Genomic DNA, 21696 nt, shown 5'->3' with positions numbered 1-21696 from the left:
AGGGAGAGAGGGCAGCAGTTCATGTATCTTAAAAAGAAGGCATTTCTTTCACTAGTTCCTGATTAAAAAGGATGTGAGCCACAGAGCTATGTGGGGGAACTGTGGGTGATGACAGCCTTCGGGGCTTTTCAGCCTTTTGATTTAGAAATCGAGGATTCAAACTGTGGCAATGATACCATTTAGATCAGATTGTTTATGAGTGAATGATGTTGCTGAACTAGCTGATAAATAAACAATGATTCTGGCGTAAAAGTCTGCAGGGAAAGAAATGTCCAACTCTTTCTGATAAATGTCACTCTGATAGTATTGCTTTCATCTCCTATTTCTGGAAGTAGAACTGAGGTTTGTAGGTTAAAGAAAAGTTTGGAAGCAAATAGAGAGTCACGGAGTTGGGATCTATATTCTCTGACATGACAGATTATGCCAGATCAGGTTGACTACTGTCACATCAGAAAAGCAAGCTTAAGATGCCTATTCTGTTCTTTTTCACTAAAATCAAGTGTAAGGGCCTTCCTGAGACTGATTATTCAGGGAGAAAACAGAAATGTCTGAAGGAGGATAGGGAGAGAGGGATTGAATACAGCTTATAATGCTGCAGTTATGATGAAATTGCCGGTAACTAGATATATTTGCTTAATTGCTTTTGGATAACAAGGACTTTTTTTAGTATTGTGTTACATTGTGCCCACATGCACTTCTGGGCACCCCACATGTGCACAGATGGATTCTCTCCTTTGCTGTGTATCTTTTGAAACAGCATGTTTACCATGTTTCTAGCATGTCTAGCATTCAGTCTCACCTCCATCAGATGCCCCTATCCTTATGGCAGTGGTTTCCCGTGATAAAGGCTTCCTGGCTCACCTCCCTCAAGAAACAGAAATGTAGCAAGGGTTTGGTCTGAGGTATTTAATAGAGGGCTCAGTACTTCTAGTGGAATGAGGGGTGCTCATATGAAGCTGTAATGACTAGCTGTCAGGGAGATACATGGTGTCCTTTCAGCAACTGAGCATGAATAGATGAGGGTGACGGTGGTATTTCTTCAGCCCCTTAATTAGAGCTATATGATAGTAGTGTCACAAATGGAAATGTTTTCCATCATCTCTGGTGAGGAGAAAGATAGGGCAGAGAAGCTGGTTTGCTTTTTTTAGCCCCCAGGTCTCCTTTGCATTGTGATATACGTTTACCTCCTCATTTTTATCACTCTCCCTTTAGCTATTTATTTCTGCTTTTCACAGAATCACAGAATCACAGAATAACCAGGTTGGAAGAGACCCACCGGATCACCGAGTCCAACCGTTCCTACCAAACACTAGACCATATCCCTCAGCACCTCGTCCACCCGTGCCTTAAACACCTCCAGGGAAGGTGACTCAACCACCTCCCTGGGCAGCCTGTTCCAGTGCCCAATGACCCTTTCTGTAAAGAATTTTTTCCTAACGTCTAGCCTAAACCTCCCCTGTCGGAGCTTGAGGCCATTCCCTCTTGTCCTGTCCCCTGTCACTTGGGAGAAGAGGCCAGCACCCTCCTCTCTACAACGTCCTTTCAGGTAGTTGTAGAGAGCAATGAGGTCACCCCTCAGCCTCCTCTTCTCCAGGCTAAACAACCCCAGCTCTCTCAGCCGCTCCTCATAAGGCCTGTTCTCCAGCCCTTTCACCAGCTTTGTTGCTCTTCTCTGTACTCTCTCCAGAGCCTCAACATCCTTCTTGTGGTGAAAGAAGGATGTTCTTTTTGTTCCTCCCTACATTCCTTTCCCTTCCTTACTGCCTTCAGATTCCTAACAGGAACTAGTCTCCATTCTAAATAGCTGGGAGCCCCTGTTTTTCCACAACGGACTTTCCTAACCCAATTGTTCTGCTGTAAACTTCAAAGACCACCTGTAGGGTTGTTGTGTATAGGTAGGTAGCTCAGTGCTGCAAATAAAGAAAACTGAGACAGTTAGAGTTAGTGAATACTCCTAAAAAGCTGAAAACAGAGCTCAAGACTCGTATTACCAGGTCTGGACTCAGACCTGTAAGTACTGTGTACATAAGTCGGCTCTTTTCCTCCCTGTCATGCACAATAATGCACAACCACACACGTGGTGCAGTAAACAGGGACCTGGGGCTTTAGAAAATATACTTTTATCAAAGGTGCTCTATAGAAGGCAAGAAGGATAGATTTATTTCTAGCCTACATGTGAAGAAATTTCAAGAGGGGGAAATACCAACTTTTTCAAGTTCCTGTAACAGGAAAAGGGTCACTCGCTTTCCTTCATTCATATCTCTGCCACTCACAACCTTTTCCTCAGATCTAGTTTATCACAGCATCAGCTTCATCTGTCTTTCCCCACACGAACTCCTTTTAGCTGATTGCACTGTGGGAGCATGGAGGGAGTCTCAGACCTGATGCCCCACAACATATCTGGGAAGTCCAAGGAAATTTAAAGTCCCTTGCACTAAATTCAGAAGTTTTGGCAGGTAGACAGCAACAACAGGAGATGGAAACAGACAGCTGTGCAGGGGAGGAAATGGTGATATAAATACATGTTTAATTGCAGTTTAATTACAATTACTTACTAGGCAAAGTTTATTTAAATGAACTGTAATTAGAGTGAGACCTTGATTTAATCACAGTCTTATCAGATGCGGTTACTACTGTTTTCCTTTGCTTCCTCCTCCTCCACCTCCTCTTACATTCCCTCTCCTGAACTTGCCCAAGGAAATTAAAAGCCAAGGCTTGAGGTAAACAGAAGGTATCCATCTTGGAAAGTTTTCAGTTTCCTGAAAATTTATCTGCCAGGTGGCTACCAGCCCAGAATTTTTCTCCCTGGAAATTGTGAAACTCCTACTCTGTCCTGGCAAGCCGTTATTCTTTCTTAGCAGCTAATGATAATGGATCCTCATTAGCTGGGAATGACTTATCATGAATATAATTCATCACTGGTGGCAGACCTCATAACCCATCTGCTCAAAATGAGTAAATTATCTAGCCCAGTCAGGTGAGATGGATTGCTCTTTCTGATCTACCTTTGGAGTGTCTCCACATCCTGTTCCAATCAGTACATACTTTGTCTTCACTCCATGATCCAGGTGAACATGAGGAGAGACAGTTGAGCAAAACCTGTTGAGCTGCTTGCCCCCACTCTCATCATTCACCATTTTCTCTCTTCCACTGCTGCTCCTTTCTATGTTTCTTGCCATGAGTCTGGGCAGAGCAGTAGCTTACTTCTTTAGGAGATAAGCACTAACACCACACATCTCCTGTGGACCTGTTGATATGTTCATGGCTTGTTCATGCACAAAAACTTTCCCCACTCTAATTATCATAACACTCATCTCTTTCATGGACGTTGCATGTTTTAAGCACTAATAAGTAGTCCAAACCAGAATAGGAAAGGGGAATTATAGATTATTCTTCTGTCTTCTCATCTGAGGGCTGCCTTGCCTTCTCTTGCCTTCTTTACTAGAAGTTAGTCACCATGTGGCTGATGCCCACTCCTGAGAGCACAATTATTCCCATCCTTCACCATGAAGAAACTGAGGTACAGAATAGTAGTCATAGGTCGTGGTCTACCCAGACATCGCAGACTGTGATTGGAGGGGAAATAGGCACAGCATTTTGCCAAAAACACGTCACAGTGCTGGTCAGGCTACCATAAAAGTCTCTGAAAGAGCAGAGTTTGAAATATTCCTCTCTGGCCTGCAACTTGAGTGTCTCTTTTTATTGCCTGTACGTTGCTTTGAATTGAAATAAACTTGAGCATTTCCATTTGCCTGTGTGAAATATACATCACATATCTACATACTAATATTACGCCAAACGCTTAGAGAAATCTTACAACCCCCTGCAAAGACTTATAGGACAAATTCTGAGGTGTACCAGGCATTTTGGTACAGAGGAATGGTGTCCTGCCTTGGTAGGCAATTCAAAATTCTACAACTGCCTCAGCTGACAGCTACCACTGTGACCCAAACATTTTTGCTTCCATTTAGGGATCTCTTGTCCATGTTTTTGGGCAGTTCTGGAGAAAGTCTCCATAGGTTCTCTATTCTTCAGGTGAAATCTAGTTCCTCTCTGAAGTCTATAAACTGTCAGCAAGTTTGCTGACTTCAGTGAAATTATCATTTACTCCTTCCATGTCAATATCAGTTAATTTATGTTGCTTTACTTTTCATCTGTCTCAGTCTTTTTCCCAGCAGCTCTCAAAAAGGGAAAGAATTAAATCTATCCATAAAACTGTGAAGCTGTTCATTAATTACTGCATATTTTATTTTGCCATTGAACCATACTGGCCCTGCCTGAATGAAAATTATGAACTGCTGGAGTCTGCTTAGGGAACCAAAACCAGAGACATAGAAGGATTTCCCTCACTCCTTTTCTGTCATAGTTTGCTCTGCTTTCTTATTTTCTTTCTTTATCTTTTCTTTTCCTTTCTTTTTTCCTTTTTTTTTTTTTCTTCTGTTGTTGTCCCCTCTCCTTTCTCTCAGATGCTCCTGACATTTCAGCAGACACTCTGATCACTTCCAGGGGACCTGGCCATCTTTTGTACTGTTCTTGTCATGATTCATCTGGATGAGAAAAATGTAGGAATTAAAAAAGCAAGACTTAGATTTTTAGATTTTACTGTCGTTTCTCTCCTGGCCCTGAGGGCATGTCCCTTGGCGTCTCATTCAGACTGGTGTTCTTGGTGGAGAGGAGATTGCTCCATATTATAGGCTTTCTAAGAGCTGAGTGTCATTGAGTCATTCATGCCCCTGTGAAGTAGGTAAATAGGCTGTGAAACCCAACCCTTTGTGCTGGGCCCTGTGTTGCAGATCACAATAAATCACACAGAGCCAAATGGATTTTTTCCCCTGCTTTAATATTTATTTCATAGTGAATTTTTCATAGGGAGGGATTTTAACTTGTTATCATGAGAATGCCAAGATGGCAAAAGAAGGGAAGGGACAAATTTAGAGAAATGGATGCAACGTATTGGAGGAGGGAAGAGAGGAAAGATGGTAGAAGAAAAAAATGGAATGGGAGAGGGAAAGGAGGAGGGGAGTAGGGAGGCAATAGACACCGCAACATCTTTATTTGAAGATGAATTTCAAAGATAACAGCAGCTTAGTGCAGCTCCCTGCCTTCGCAGCAGTGAACAGTTCACACACAGCAGGGAAGCAAATAAGCTTGGGTAAGAGTCTTTGACCCAAAGGTACTTGTAGCCTTCCAGAGTTCATTTCTCACATCTAGTCTTTCTGTCAAAACAAATAATCAGTGATTGGTGAACCCCATTTGGAAAAAAAAAGGAAACTATAGTTCTGGTCCAAAATCCATAATTACATTCTGGTGCTCTGTGTGACTGAAAGAAAGGGATGGAGAATCACTATGGAGAGACAGATACCATTTACTAGATAAAGAGATGATGTGGAGAGATACAGCAAATGCTTCAGATGGATGACGAGCATTAGATGGAGTGGATATATAGTTAAAATTAAAGAGATGGATTCTGTAAGTACACATGGGAAGATACCTTGGACAGACATACTGTGAATAGATGTTGCAGGAAGAGGGATATTGTTAGACAGACACTGTCTGGGAAAAATGGGTAAGGCAACAAGTAATGCTGCACCTAGGCACATAAAGATTGATTCTGTTGATAAATAAATTCTATAAAGAAATACTACAGAAGGATATTTCAGTAGCCTGCCATCTATGAATATTTGACACACACATCTAAGAAACTACCTAGCACCTCAGCCAAAATAAACATAACCAAGCAGATATAAGATATGTGTGTGATCATACTGTTTAAATATTTAAGAAATGGTAGCAGCTGCAGCAAACCCATCAATTTATCACCTGATACAAAGTTCATTTCAACCTGATGGACACATCATTGATGACCTGGCAGCAACATAGCAGAAAAGGCGAGGCCAGCAGGTAAACAATTAACTGCTGAAGCAACACTGGATAAGTAAATGTGAAAATATAGCGTTTGGATTTCAGGACTGGAAATAGGCCACAATCTGAGTATGAGCTTCTGATCTTGTATCCAGGCTTACTAATGGATGACACATTTCAAAATTATTTCCATCACTACATTGCACTGGCCCGAGCCTGACATTATGGACTTATCTGTCCTATGCTGCTATGCTAACCCTGCAAGCCCCCCGTAGAGAGCTCCATTCCCAGCTCTTCTCAGCTACCTTATTGACCTCAGCAAGCATTTGGATGTCCTGCTACTGAGTGGAAGCAGTGCGGAACACCCTGTTCTCCTGTAATGGACTTTGGGCAAGAGATCTCACCTACATAGATACTGCTTCCTACCGAGGCTGTCAGGCTTACTTTTGTGCATAGCAAACTCTGCCCAAATTGAGAGCCTTTCCAAGGATACAGATCCTGTTGTGGTTCCTGTGGTCAGTAGTTGTGAGGACTGCCAGAGGTCAGGGCATCTGAGGAGTGAATGCACTCTCCTGACCTTACAGAGGGCTCTTGTGCTCTAGATTGAGATTTTTGAAATTCCCACTGAATGGACTTCTGTACGAGCAACTGTTTTGTTCACCTCCATAACAACATATCTACCCAGAATCTCTCCTTTTCTTGACTACTCAGCTTCTTATCATAGATATGCTCATTTGGGGACTATCGGTCTCTACTTAATAATTGTTTTTACACTGCCCTTGAAGCAGGCAAGTTCTTTCTCAGAGCACTGGTAGGCATCCTCCAGGCTACTGCTTCTGCTGCTTGTTCAGTTCAGTCAGCCTGTGCTCTGAACCCCCTGGAACTTTATGATACACCTCAAAGTCAAGCTGGCAGATGCCAGAGTTGGTTTGCTTGGTTCATTCTCTGTGTTACCTGCACATGCCTGGTATGTAGGTCCACAGCAATAAAAAGACAAGTACATTAACCTCAGCTCTTCTTCTACAGCACCTCCTCACTACTACAGTTAATGCTTTAAAACCGTCCTTACCACAGAGTGATTTCAATTCTTGCTATCACAAACATTATATTCAGTATATATTTTATAAATCATTTCATCTAATGCACACTCATAAAACTACACAGAAAGAACTGCATAAACTGTCTTTTAGCTTGCTGTGGATGCTGCCTTCAGGGCCCAAATACTAGTTCATGGCAAGAAGAGGAGATTATATATATTTTAATGGCTTCAAACAACAAATTAAATTTGATATTAGCATTGAAGTCTACCATCCATTTCCAGTAATGACGCTTAATATTATTGTGAGAGAATCAGGTTCTTTACATGGTAGGTGTCAACTGAGTCTTGTTCAGGAAGTTGTCCAAGGGCTCTTTGATATGACACACTGGGAAATTGATTAAAATCCTGTCAGGTTAAGTGAGAGTAATATTTTCCCCCTCTCCCTTTCATTTCACTCTTTCCTAGTAGTCAGTTTCTATCTCCAAGGATATATCTTGTAATAATAATTGCTTGTTATCAGTGGATATTTTCCAGTAAAGCAAAGATCTCTAAATCCAAAGTCTCCAACAGAGGAAATTGATAGGTCTGAGTTTAAGGAGTGTTAGGTTAAGCCATCGCAGAGGACATCCTCTGTAAGAAGTGAAATGCTAGGCATTTCCTGACTACAGGGAGTAGTGTGGGAGAAGGGTAGGCTAAACTTCTTTGGGGGCAAACCTTGAAAGCAGCAAGGGAACAGACAGCTCAGGACATTTTCTTCTTCCTTGATCGTCTCCCTGTGGACTTCTCTTGCATTGGAAGTGTCTAGAACAGCATGAGAAGGTGTAAGGAAGCATCTCTGAAACTAGAGCTATTGATGTGTGGTGCCTGGTTTTGCTTCTCTGTCATGACAGATTTTTGGACATGAAATTTACCCATTTTACTTAATGAATTCATCCTCAGCAGCTTAGGTTAATATGACGCTAACCGTGTGAGTGCATATTTTCCCCATATATTAATAGAAGACAGTTACAGTAAATACCAGTGTACTACAGAAAGGCAACCAGCAGGATCTGTGCAGTCTTTCACTGAGACCTGTTGCTAGCATCATGGCTATAAAAGGCTGCCTAAGGGACACTCTGAATCAGTATATACAGCCTCTCTGACCTTGCTTTGCCCCTTCCCAAGTCCTGTGCTTTCCTAGAACTATACAAGCAGGCACTGCTCCTCCAGCTATGCCTGCACTTTGCACCGTGCCTTGCCATACTGCCCGTCTGTGGAGTAAGTGTGTAAGGGAAAAGTACCATAGGCCATATTCCTTATATCTTGAATTCCTTAAAATTTCTTCTCTGGCTCTTCACTAAATTTGGAATTCTTTTCTTCCTGTTCTAAAAACAAGACTTAAAGCAATGTTGTTCCATGCCTCAGAAATGACTGCAAAATTAGTGGTGAAATGATGCTATTCAGGAGTTCAGCTTCTCAGCTGGGCCATGCCAATGCAGCTCCATGCACATCAGCAGACTTTTTCCTGATAAATCATCAGGCTGTTTTCCTCACTTTCAGAAAGCAGTATGGGGTGTTTCAGGCTGCAAAGCTTGTATGTAAAGTAAATGCATTGTTATTTAAAAGTGATTCATATTGTTGGGTAGCCTAGAAAGGTAAGCTGATTGGTGGATAAGCAATGGAGTGTAATAGCCCCAAGAAAACTGCTGTGTAATAACAGCTCTGACTCCTTGCAGGATAAAACTGTATAATGTTGCTGTCCTTCCTGTACCTTTCATATGTACAGCACTTCATATACACCAAGTGTATTACTTTGTCATTTGGACTGATACTTGGTCTGATACTCCAAGGCTTTACTAGGCTACTTGTGAGAAGTGTGAAGTTTCCAAAGTTTTAGGCTTAAGGTAACATCTGAATTATAGATTTCTGAAATCACCTTGGCAGTGTTTCTTGACAGACTGCTTTTTGAGCTAAGCTGATAACCCATCTTGCCTCAGAGATGCTTTTTTTCTCCTTGATACTGAATTGCCTGTCTCATGCACCATTAAATCTGACACAGTTTATCTGCAGGTTGGCTGTGCAGAAAAAGAGAAGGTCCAGCATAAGCCTGGTAAACACAGGCTAAAGGCAGTGGCAATCCAACTTGGCTGTACCTGCCCTACTATCCTATTATCTCTGCCTTTCATAAAGCCTGGGTTCTTCAGCAGCGTACAGACTGATTTTGAGGGGTTGTGTGTTACTCACACTAGAAATGTTATTGCAGGGGTACGTAGGTAGAGCTGGCGCAGCAAAAAGATCTGTAGAGAAAATGATGACATCATGATTTGATGAAGAAAGAACAAGAAAAGAGATTGTATCACATTGCACAGCAGTCAGGAACCCTGTCTGCATTCGTGAATGTAACCTTCCCAAATGCATTGCCTCTGTAAAGTGTGTATGTACATTGTACTGCTTGGATTTGTGCTGTTTGTACTGGCAAATACAATTTTTGTGGGCTTTTTCAATGCCCTGGGGGACAATTCTCTAGCCAGAACAGCTCATGATCTGGTCTTTTCCTCGTGTTTCAGTTCCTGGAAGACAGAATCCAACATGAGAAGAGCAGATGTCACTTTATTTTGGTGCAATAAGCAATGCCCTGAAGCAAAGAGACAAAATGAGGAGCAAGGACAACATAAATACAAAGGCAAATGCCAGGAACTATCAGATTTCCTGCCTAATGCAGTTTTCAGGCCCATCAGAACCAGCATACACAAGTCCTCATCCTTTGCTTCCTCAAGTGCATGGCTGGCTTTTTCTGCTCTACAGGCTAGATGGACGGTTTAAAATCAGGGGCCAGACTAGGAACAGAAAATCCAACAGTTCATGTCAGTTTCTTTCCCATCTGAATAATCTCCACTTCATTTCTATGGTTTCAGTTTTTCCAGTACTGCAAGAATTACACTGTTTCCCTTTGAAATATGACCTGGCAGCTAATCCTTGGTATTACTGAGCACCTCTCTCCCCTCCTGATGTCAGTAGGAGTCCAACACCCCCTTCATTCCTCCAGCTAAACTCTACAGTTCTGTCTGGCAGAATCATGAACTTTCACTTCTTTCCCTAACAGATCTGTGAATTTGCTATTTTCTTTACTGAAATCTTGGTCTGCTGAGAGGAGACCAGACCCACCAAGATTATTAAGCACCTGTTATCTTACTGCTTTCGGTAGAGAGAAAGGCACTTATATAGAGGAGGCAATTAAACAGCTTTGCACTCTCATTCAGACCTAGACAGGTGATGGAAGGCTTCAGACACATGCTGTCTCTGCCACCGTGCCATACACTTGCCAGACAGGTAGAATGATGGGGTATTCCATGTCCATGTTCTTGGGGTATTGGAACAAAGACAGAAAAGCAGTTCACTCAAAGTGACTGCAAGCTCACTGAGCGTAGAATCTACATCTTTCAAAGACAAGTGTTTTAACCTCATGATTCAATTTTCCCTTGATGCGCAGTCTGATATACCTTCTCAGTTGTTTACTGTGCACACAAGAACTGACCTTTTATCATTTTTGGTTGTAAATCAGAAAGCGATGTTAAATGCTCAAGGTAGTTCTCCATGAAGCAATTGTTTCAATGCTCTGCAAGCTGTGCTCTAATTCACCCCATCCATCCCACAACTTATTTTGATTAAATGAATACTTTTGTTGGTATATGTTGCTTCACCTTCCATTCAGAATATGCTTGCTTATGTGATGTGTTAGAATTCTTTTAAGAATTTTTGTTGGAATTTATATATGCATATATAAATATATACATACAAATCCACACAGAGAAAAAGTAAGAAAATGTAATTTCAGGTAAAACACATAGAACACTTTAGTAGGTATCTGAAAATTGGCTTTTATAAATATTCAGGAAATACTTATGTTAACAGCAATTTAAAAAATTGTTCCCTGCTGGGAACTGATAGATGCTACAAGCTACAAATGGATTCATTCAAAAACAGCATCTCACTGATATACAGCTGAAACACTATTAAAGATCTACAACAGGAACACAGAAAAGCTTTAGGAAATCTATTGTCCGACAAACAGCAATGGCAACTTCTGCATGTGCTTTACTATGTTCTTTTTGCAAGGCAATCCTGTTCCCTTAGATCATAGTAATTGCTTGTTGTTTTTCCTCTTTCCCCTGTTTATTTGGAGTCATGTGTTCCTGGCTAGTATAATAGGTCCTTCTAGCATGAAGAATCCCTTTAAACCCTGTTTGAGTTCTGAAGCACAATGGAGATTGTGCTTCATGTTTGTGTCAGCCCTCCATGTCTATTGTTTTTCTTGTATACTAAACCACTAAAATTCATCCTCACAATTTCTGACAGACAAATTTTAGAAGGCAGGGAGAGCATAATGAAATATTTGCTATTCTTCATGAAACATCTGGCAGGGCTTTGTCAAGATCAAGGAATTAGCAAGAGTTGCCACTTATATGCTGTAGCTGATATTTTGTGTTGTCCTTAATGGAGTCCAAAGCATATGCAAATCAGCTGCGTAATGAGTGAGGTTAAACAAGGTTTTGTATTTGGTTCCATATGGTGTTAAAACCATAATTGATCAGAATGTTTTGAAATATATTGAATGCGAGTGTTCAGATTTGTTTTATCTGAATCTCATTATGTCTGAGAAAAGATTTAGGATAAGGGCAAAGGCTGAAGTTTTAACCTGGATATATTATCAGTTATCTATGATCAAACATACTCCATCAGATGTTTCTGCTATAAACCCTGCTTCAATTGCTTTAAAGGCAAGATAGATTTCTTTGACCTTGCTTTCTCTCTGCCTTTTATTTTTGTGAGTACACACACACACAGTTTCTCTCTCTTCTCTAATTGTGATATTGACTAACCATACTTATTATCCACAGGGAAGGATGAAAAAATGAAAGTTATGTAATACTCTCAGAACTTTTTACACTACAGGAAGCTTCTCAGATCAGTTATGATGAACATCCCTGGAATAAGATGCATAAATTTCAGGAGGATTCTGATTTTGTATTGGATTCATTTCAATAAATCTGCTATAACATAGGATCTTGTAGAGATGAAGTCGAAGTCACTTTGAGAGGAGGCCATGCCGACTAGTGTCCATCAGCTGGAACCTCGTAGGCTTCAGTGCTTTGGCATCATGTTGGCCTTAAATTCATTGTTTTCAGTATTCCCCACAAACTGTTTTTTGTGACCATTAAGCTGAGACATGCCTGAAGGCTTTCCTGAAAAGTAGAATCCAGTGGTAAACCAGATGTTGAATCCCCACATGGTGCCATACCCTTTCCCCTCTCTGGACACTCCAGAACGAGAATAATTGCTTTTACCAGAGCTCAACGCTTTTAGTCATGGTCATTGTTTATCCATTTGAAGACATGTGATTGTGAAAGATAAGAAAGCTACACAGAAGGGTTTCTAAAGTAGGCATTCTTTACTTCAAAAGATACAAGAATGCATCAGGTTTATGTGGAATAGGAATCTGTCCATATTTCTGTTCTAAGAATCCAAGTTCTTAACCTTTGCCATTCAGTCTTGCTTTTAGCTTCTAGTTCAAGCTCTCAAATAGATGGTCATAACATTTTGTTTTAGACAACCATTTCTGTCTACCTTCTTACTATATCTCAAGCCCTACCCAGAAAGTCTAAGTCCTCCTTAAGGTGATCTGCTGCTTTGTCAATACTCATCTGAAGACTTGAGTCAAGAAACAGGTTTGCCCTGGCCAATAGCCTGCTTTTTCCCTGTGGTTGCTTCCACTAGAATATAATAGCATCAAGGTTCAGTGATCATCTATTCTATCCTCTCAGCTGGTTGTAGGAGTATCTCCTGAGACCTTCTGTCTTGGAATGAAAACTGTCCTCTCTATAGAGAGTAAACCATATAACTGTGAGGATGCATTGGTTTGTGGGTGTCTGAATGCATGCGTATATACAAGTATGTGTCTTTATTATTTATCTATGTATCTGTAAGGAAAGATGGATAAGGACGTGTTCTTGTATAGACATATTTGCGTATTTACATATATACATACACGTATACACATCTGTCATAGAGAGATAGATTGTCTGAAACCTCAAAGCAGTCATCATCTAATAATAAATTTCCAGGAAGAAAAACTAGCAACCAAGAGGTTGCTTTTGCCTCCAAGTGGTACAGTGGCTGGTGTTTAGTCATTTACAGCAGTTGTTAGTTAAGTCAGGTAGTTAGATGTCTGTCTGTAATCTGATATGCAAGCAAATATTTGCATGCCCTGTACATTAAACAGATGTGTAACTAAAGTACAGCCTAGACGTGTCTTGACCATCTTAAAATATTTTGCTTTCAAAAACCACAAATCTGTTAAGTTGCTTAGAGAAAACTAAGGGGTATATATACATATGGAACTTGGACCTTTGGAATTAAATATATAGACCCAATTACAAATTTTGGATGAAGTCAATAGAATTTTGTAAAACAGCACCAAGGGAAACAAGAACCCAGGAGAACCTACATGCCTTTACAATTTTTATCCTCATCAGTACAAGTTTTCAGCATCTAAGCCAAAATCTTACCACATTTCTTTCCTCTCTACAGTGTCAATATCTCAATTACTGGAAACACCCAAAAGCAATTCAAGGATTCCAGTAATCTTCCTGTATTACTGTGGCTGGACTGCTAAGTATCATCAGTAACATGATTATCGTTTTGAGAAGAATTTTTTTGAAGTAAAGACGCTGTGAGAAAAGCTCCCAAACACTTTCAAAATCATATTTTTCAGTAACTCTTACATTATTCAGTGTCCTAATGAGTTCCAGTAGTTTTAGTAAATACCTTCCCATACAGGAGGACTTGACTGCTCATATTTCTCAGAAAGCTTAAGCTATAGAAAGGCAAAATGTTATCTGCTTTGGAAGTATTTCTTTGTATTCTTAAAGTCAAAGTAAAATCCAAGCCACTGACAGTGCTGCCTGGTGGATGGATATTATCCCATCTATTTTATGTCACCCATCTTTTATTTCCTGTGTTTGTCTGGAGTCTGCAACAACTGTCATAGCTTCATTTCGTGGCTGACTTGTATTTGTTCAAGTCAATGGGTTTTATTAATGCCTACAAGCCTACAGCTATAAGAATACTAAAGATGCAACGTGAACACTGCAATGATGAATAGAATGCTTCACCATTAGGAAGAACTTAATGATTGTTCATAAAACTGAATCCACAGCCTTTGGTTTCTCACTAGCTTTTCCATCTGACCAGTCTAAAGACAGGCCCAAATGATTTTTATTGGTTAGCATTAGAAATTTGGATTTGAACTGAGGTATCTGGAATCCAGGAACGCCATGTAATGTCAAGCTAGTACCCTTCAAATGGGAATAAAAAAGCCTGCTTGTCCTCTATATAGACCCATCTTTCACAGAAGGATCAAAGCTGTACCAATGACGTGTAATTCAGTTCAGTGCAGTTCTTCATATTCATAGAAGGCTTTTTGATTTCACAGCCATATGTAATGAGAGGTGTTTACTCAACATCTCCTCTGCTCTTAAAGCAGTCATCACACATACGGAAAATGGAAACAAGTCATTCCTTAGAAGACTTAAGAGAGTTTCTGCTAGATGCAAGTAAAATGCTGTCCATGACTAAATTGTTGCAAGTTTGAATGAACATTAGGGGACAGTATTGGCCAGGAGTCAGCCTCTTTCTTGCTCTTCATGCTTTCCCTTTATTTACAAATTGTCTTCCTTTCTAAATGATAAAGCCGCACATGCTCCTTACTTATCTAACTCGTGCACTGGACATCCATTTTTAATCTGGGCAAATCAATTATAAATATTACAGCCTACAATTACCCTGGGAACTCCTGAAAAACTAATTAGTACAAGCCTTAGCAATGTATTGCACCTTTCTCATGGTTATTTGCAGCAGGAAGAAAAAGAAAACCAACAAGCTACACTCAAAAGGAGTCCAAACATCTCTTAGCCATAGTAAACAGAATTCAAGGCAGTGTTTAATTATGTTCATATTGTTCATGAAAGGATGGGCCATGGGTGGGCTGAAAGCCAAGGCACCTGGCACTGGCTAGGGCTTAGCACACGTTTTCTCAGGAGATGTTGTAAGATGTAAAAGTACTTGGCAAAGAGTCTTTGGAAAGAAAAATCGCATGGGAACCTGTAAAGTTCATATCATTATTGTTTACTGTGTAGCAACAAAGGAGGTGAATGTAGTAGTCGGAGCCATCTTACATCGATGCATAGCTGATTCCCTCTCTTGGTGAAGTCAGGGACCAAATAGAGCTTTGTCTGGCTTTTCTCAGGCAGGAGGGGAAGCCAGGCTACTGTCTGGGGAGCTGCTGAATTACAGTGACCAAATTGAAATGTCATTATAAGTTCTGTACCACACCTTGCAGCAAGTGAATCAAGACACTAAGGGCAGATTAAAGCCCTTCTTCATTGTCATCTTGTTGCAGTAGTATATTTCTTACAGATATAATTAACTAAAAGCATCATAGTAGTTTTGTTTATATCTTAAAATACTACTTTACTAAGATAGTAAAGGCGGAAATGTATTCTACGATAGCTGCAAATGTGTCTACTTAAAATTCATTTCATATTCATTACAAGACTTCAGAAGCAGTGCTCCTGTAAAATACTTTTAATAAAACATATGAATTCCTCAAAAGCAAAACTGTTCAAGACCACACATCCTTTTAAATTTGCCAGTGTAGGTGGAATTTTGATGTCAAAAAAAAAAAGAAGGGCAAGGCAATCCCCATTCACAGGAGAGAGTGCAACATATATTTAAAAGCTTCAGGATACTTTACTTGCCAGCACGTATGTAACTGTTCATACAACTGATAAAACCTTGTTGGAAAAGAGTGAGAGATTCCCCTTCTGCACAGGTGATGATTGTGGTCAGGGAACTTGCGAGGGTCTCCAATCCCTGCTTGAGGGTGCAGCAATCCCTGCTTCTTTCAGGTGAATGCTGTAATTGCCAAGAACTTGACCTGTTTAGTTGACACAAATCATGTTTCCATTTTCTCACAGGGAAATGCATGACATCTTGAAAAAAGTCAAGAAAGCCATTTCCTGCCTTATTTCATCTATGAACTGTATTAGAGACATGCTTGGCTCCTTATACACAGCCATATCTCTGCACTGGGCAGCCTCCAAAGGATTGGGATATATCACAATGGAGGGAAGATTTAGGGAAAGGCAAAAACAGGGTCACAGATGTGGTGATTATGCAGCTACTGGCACGTTATTTTTCACTGCAGGGAGAAGATGAAGATGTGTTTGCTTGTTTGTTGATACATTCTTCACAGGGAGTCATTGATAGGTTCACAACCAACAGTACTCCCCAAACTTAGCTTTTTCCCCCTTTTTGTGTGAAGCATTCAACCACTCACTTCCTAGCTTCATTCTGGCAAAGTCACAGCAAATTTCACAAGAGTGAGAGGAGCAATATGAAAAATAAGTAAATGTTCCATTTCCTTCTCTAATACACTGCAGCTGTGAGGCCTGTCAAGTGAAGGTCAGCAACCCTAGATAATAGCCACAGATTCTCTAAAAGGGACAGTTGTCAGTGATATTTACAGCAAGAAAAATAAACACATTCTAGTTTGAGCCAATCAGCACAATATACAGAGACTGAGTGACCTGCTACACAAGCAAAATGTGAGTGAAAAATCTCATGAAATTAGTTAGCAAATCTCTGGATTTTCTCCATGACCTGGAATTGTATGCACAAGTGAAGGGGAATTATGTATGGAAGAGAGATTGTCAGTCATCCCCATGTACAGCATGTAGCTATAGGTTATTAACCACAACTATAGACTGTCTTTTCTTATATGTAGTTCAGTAGGACAGCTGACTTGCAAAGCTTCTGTCCAGCTGTGACCTGATAGGTAGGATGACTTAGAATGGGGGGTTTGCAGGAAATACCTGAAATAAGTGTTTTCCAGTCATTCCAGAAAGTTATAGTTATGTTGACATATAAGGAGAAACTAGGCTCCCTTCTACTTCTCGTGTTAAGTCAGCAAAAAGACAGAATTATTTTACAGAGTACCAAAGCTTGTTTGCTTTCAAAACCAAGTAAACAAACACCCACACCCACACAGAAAAGGAGAACTAATTAAGATCAAGTCATATCTCAATAAATATGCAAATTAAAAATCAAAACAAAGAAATTCTATTTATTGCATCATAAAGTTGCAAATTGCTGTTGTGGCTCCCATCAGCTGGAATAGATGAGGGCTACAAGGCAACAGGTTTTGAATTAGTAGATCAAGCAACATGTGTACATGTTTTATTGTGATAGCTGGGGGGACTGTTGGTTGTAGATATATTACCAGCTTTCCCTCCCCCTCTTCTGTACTGTGTTCATGTTCAGTGGTATTCATAGACTGCATTTGTCTTGAAGCTCTCTAATGTAATGTCATTGGTTTTTCTCATTGTTTACCTTCTGTAAGACAACATCATTATTCTTTGGTAAATCTGTTTCATCTCTCCTGGTTTTTTTTCTGTTTCTTGTTGTTTTGTGAGGGGGAGGGGAAAATTCTTTTACAAGCTTTTAAAAGTCAGATAAAAAATAAACAAACAAGATCCTACCCCTGACAAGAACCCACAACTCTTTGTTAGAAAAAAAAGCAAGCCACACCCTCTGCAATGATACACAATAGTCTAGAGGTTGGCATTTCTGCTCATTTCCATGTTTCACTATCTGCATCCTTTCCTAAAGGAGCTGGTCTTCGTCATGTGGAGGAGCAGCACGCGATGATGTTGGCAGTTTCGTTAGTGGGACTAGCTGGCTGCCCTGCATGTTGCATGCTGCCACCTCTCCTTTTCCAGAAGAATCGTTAACATGCTGGTTTGAACCAGCCTATTTGTATTGCTTTGTTATGTGTTTTAAATCTTCTTGCAGCAGAAAGCAAGTTGTTGGGCTGGAAGACTTCACATAGTAGAGAGAAGTGGTTGGTCTGTAGAGTCAGGTGGTGTGATAAAGAGCCTATCAAGTTTTAAGTCACCAGTGTGATTACAGCCTGGATTGGCAGTGAGAGGAAATTGGTACCATCTATTTGCTGTTTGGTAGTTCATTATGTGATTTGTGGTGGTGGCATCGATCCATATCAGCCCATATTGGAGAAAACACTACTAAAGTCAGTGCTAATTGGCTTGTTCCTTCACTGTCACAGTAAAAGAGCAAAGGGCAGAACAAACTAGGAAGAAAGTCATCTTTCCTGACCTCTAAACATGATCTAGGCACATCTTCACTTGTGGGGAAACTCTCCCTGCAATATATCTGTCCAAGTATTGAATTGTTGCAGTCTTAGCGTTTTGTGTAATATGTATGTAGGCAAAATGACAACACCCATCTTGAAAGGTTTTATGTGTAAATATTTGCTTCTTAAAGACTTTCTCTTCAGTTTTCAGAGTAAGAAAATGGCAGGTCTGTATGTTCTCTATTTCATTCTCTAACTGTTGTCTTCCAGATTTCCTTTCCATAGTAAAGTGCTTTTGTGCTAGAAGTAATTTTCCTCTTTTTCGTCAGAAATCCAGTCCTAAAATCATTTAAGTTATCAAAAAAAAAAAAAAAAATCAGAGGGTCCTGTCTTATTTGGTTTCCCAGCATTAAGTAATAATAGGGATTTCTTTTTTGTTGTTCACTGTTATCCTGTTAATGTAAATGTTTGACCTTCAGTTCCTAGGCTGCAAACTGAATCACCACATCCATAAAACATCAGTTGGTTGGGTGGCAGCTATGCTCTGTCCCAATGGCATTAGCAGCTCCTCCCAAACATAGAAGTGCAATAATGAAAGTAGATACACTTTGGTTCTTTTTTATTGCAAAACCACAAGAGCAGATATTATAAATGAAAAATCTAGTTCCCCTGAGTTTAGTCAGCTTTGAACATTGTCACAGGTACTTGGTATCATGGTAATTCATACCATGTTGGCAGATGAAAAAAAAGGAGAAATAAAACCCACTGGTCAGACTCAGTAGAGACCACTGCTTGTTGCTGTTTGTGCTGGGAGGATTGTCCTGGTTTGTTTGTTTTGTTTCATGTCACACAGTCAGTTTCAGTATGAGTTCTTCCTGACCCAGATTTCTGAGCAGACTGAAGTGGAGCCAGGAACTGCAAAAGTGCATAATTATTCTTTTATTTATTTTTGAGCTGTACAACTCTATTAAGCTTTCAGAGAATACTTTATACTCAGCCTTTGAAGTAAACTAAGCCAGAGATCAGCCAGAGAAGAAGTGGGTTGACACTGTTTGTTTTCTGCTTGCAGAGGAGTATACAGTTAAGATCTGGAGTCTCAAAGCTAGGAAAATCTTACGTCTTTTTTTTTTGGAGTGCAGAAGAGATCTATACATCCAAAAGCAATACTTTATACCTTTGGTATGTTCTGAAACTTCAGATGCTGGCACTGCTGTGAAACAGCTGAGAGCTGCAAGATTAGTCTGGGTACTGACATGTAAATGAGCAGACCACACATTAAAGCTGTGTATACTCCATCTGCCAAGTCATTTATTCTTCCCAACTTGGGACAAATTGGAAACTCGGGCCCAGTGGCGGAAGATTATTATTCCTTTCCCAGTTCCCCAAAGCAATACACTCACCCGCTTTGAGTCTGATTGAAAACATTGACCTGGAGGTGACAATCACAGTATTTGTCCCCCCCGATTCATCCCGACTCTGACCCAGGCAGCACTGAAACCACAGGATTTTTTCTCATCTCAAAAAAATTACCCAGCTGCCCTCCTGGGCTAAAGGCCAAATGGGAACCAGGCAGCCAGGTAGGAGAAAGGCTATTCCTTGGAGCCATCTGGTCTAGTGGTTAGAATTCTACCCTAAATATTGCATTAAGCTAACCTAATACGATATGTATTGAAGGGGCACATAAAAGAAAGCCTATGACCATTCCCGTGAGTAAATGGCAGGAGGCTAAGTTGGTGCAACCTACCCTTCTGAGAGCCATACAGTGTAGCTGTGGAATCTGTTTAGAGTCTCTCCTCAGCCATTCAGACTTGCCTCTCACTTTGGCCTCAGCCATTCAGACTTGCCTCTCACTTTGGCCCTTCCTGATATTTCTGCCCTACTTGGAGCCAGTGTGCTCAAAGACCCAAGAGCCTCCACTTTCCTTTGCACCGCCTCCTGTTACCAGTGCTCTGAGCTTGCACAGAACTGGAGGGAAAGATGCCAAAGCACTTCAACCACTTGGATTAATTAGGTCATACACTAAATGTGGAACTACAATGAGGTGGATGATGATTAAACCAGCAGCCTTCTGGAAACCGAACACCTCCTCCTCTACTACATTTCAGCTTGCCTCAAGGCAAGAATGATGGTGTCTGTATATAAAGCACTCGGTTTCTGCATAAGCAATAGCAGTAATAGTGATAGCAATAATCATTTCTCCTGTGAAGTAGGGAAGTATCACTCTTCATATTACAGATGGTGAAACAGATACAAACACATACAGGATCTTGCTCACTGCCATCCTATGTCTTATTAGAACAGCCAGGATTGAACCCATGAAATGCATTTCCACTGTTCTTGCTCTTACCCCTAGAGAACACACCCTCCTTTGATGACAACCAGTGTCTCTTCTGATTTTTCTGCAGACGCTGTAGCAACAGCAGCCTGGAGACTGATGATGAACCTCCTTGTGTGGAAGAAATTGATTACAATACTGACAGTTCCTCTGATGGTGAAAGGGACTTCTCTGAGTTAGACCAAGAGATCCAGGAGTGCCTCTTGTGGGCAGAAGGAGACACAGAAGATGAGGGACTGACCACGGGACAGTCATGCAGCTCCAAGGCTCTCAGGGGGCTCTACATTTCCAACCAACCAGCATCCAACAGTACAGCTCTCCCTCTGCGTTCAACAGCACTTGGGGTATACAGTGGGTTTGAGAGCAGCCCTGCATGAACAAGGCTTTGATTTGCAGAGCAGCAAGCAAATGGAGTACTGCTCATGTTCACTTGTTTGACAGCTTTAGCATCCTTCCCAGATGTGTTGCTCCAGTTCTGAATATAAAGTTGACTGTATGTTTGTGTAATTTGCATACATTTATACATTGAGAATTAATCCTCATTCTTTGTACACAAAGCAGAGCAAGGAGCCACTGGCCCAGATGGTAATATATGAGAACATCATGCGTTCCTAAACAAGATCCCCAGGTTCACAGCTCCCTCCTGTATGTGGTTTCATGCAGACTGACCTGAGGAATGGTCCTCTTGGAGCAAGGAACCAGAGATGATTCTCTTTTCCTTACCTTAGGCTCTTATTACGGGAAGCAGCCTTTGCCTGGAAGAGCAACAGCTACTGATGCCTTTGGCCAGAGTTCTCCATTGTCATTCATTTCTTTTGAGCTGTAGAGCCTGTATCTGATTGCTGTCTGATCAGAACTTTTACAGTGTGTTCAACAGGTTGGGTCAGGCTGTGCAAGCTTCTGAGCTGGTCATATTTTAGCAACAGTGTGGGAAATCCAAAGTGCCAGTGAAAGTACAGAGTGGTCCTCTGGAAACCTGGGCTAGATTCACCTCTTCGCTGCACTAGAATGAATTAGTCCAACGTAATCTCAGCAGAGTCACTTCATGTTTGAACTGAATAGCCTAAATGTAGAATTTGTTTCACATATGCTGTGAAATTATATTTTCTCTGTGAGACATCCAGCTAAGAGAGTACAGATACAACAATTCATCTTGGGGAACCTAGAGCTACTATTAAAAACTATTGAGAGTGAGAGAGATTCAGGGCATTTTAAGGAGAAAAAATATGTTTTCTTGAGGTAGCCAGGGGTCCCCGAATACTCTGCCAATAG

At 40.7% G+C, this 21696-nt stretch overlaps 1 protein-coding gene across 1 annotated transcript in view; it reads left to right on the top strand.

Moving 5' to 3' along the window:
- Positions 1 to 21363, top strand: part of AGBL1 (AGBL carboxypeptidase 1) — a 278150-nt gene extending 256787 nt beyond the window's left edge. The window contains exon 23 of the mRNA XM_069867250.1: positions 20495 to 21363. Within this exon, the coding sequence (XP_069723351.1) occupies positions 20495 to 20801 (307 nt within the window). The 3' untranslated portion in view covers positions 20802 to 21363. The remainder of the gene's footprint in view (positions 1 to 20494) is intronic.
- Positions 21364 to 21696: the final 333 nt, after the last annotated feature.

The sequence above is a fragment of the Phaenicophaeus curvirostris genome, chromosome 12 (genome assembly GCF_032191515.1).
Source record: "Phaenicophaeus curvirostris isolate KB17595 chromosome 12, BPBGC_Pcur_1.0, whole genome shotgun sequence".
NCBI lineage: Eukaryota > Metazoa > Chordata > Aves > Cuculiformes > Cuculidae > Phaenicophaeus > Phaenicophaeus curvirostris.
Note: the sequence above shows the minus strand (reverse complement) of the source record. Positions and strands in the feature narration are given on the sequence as shown.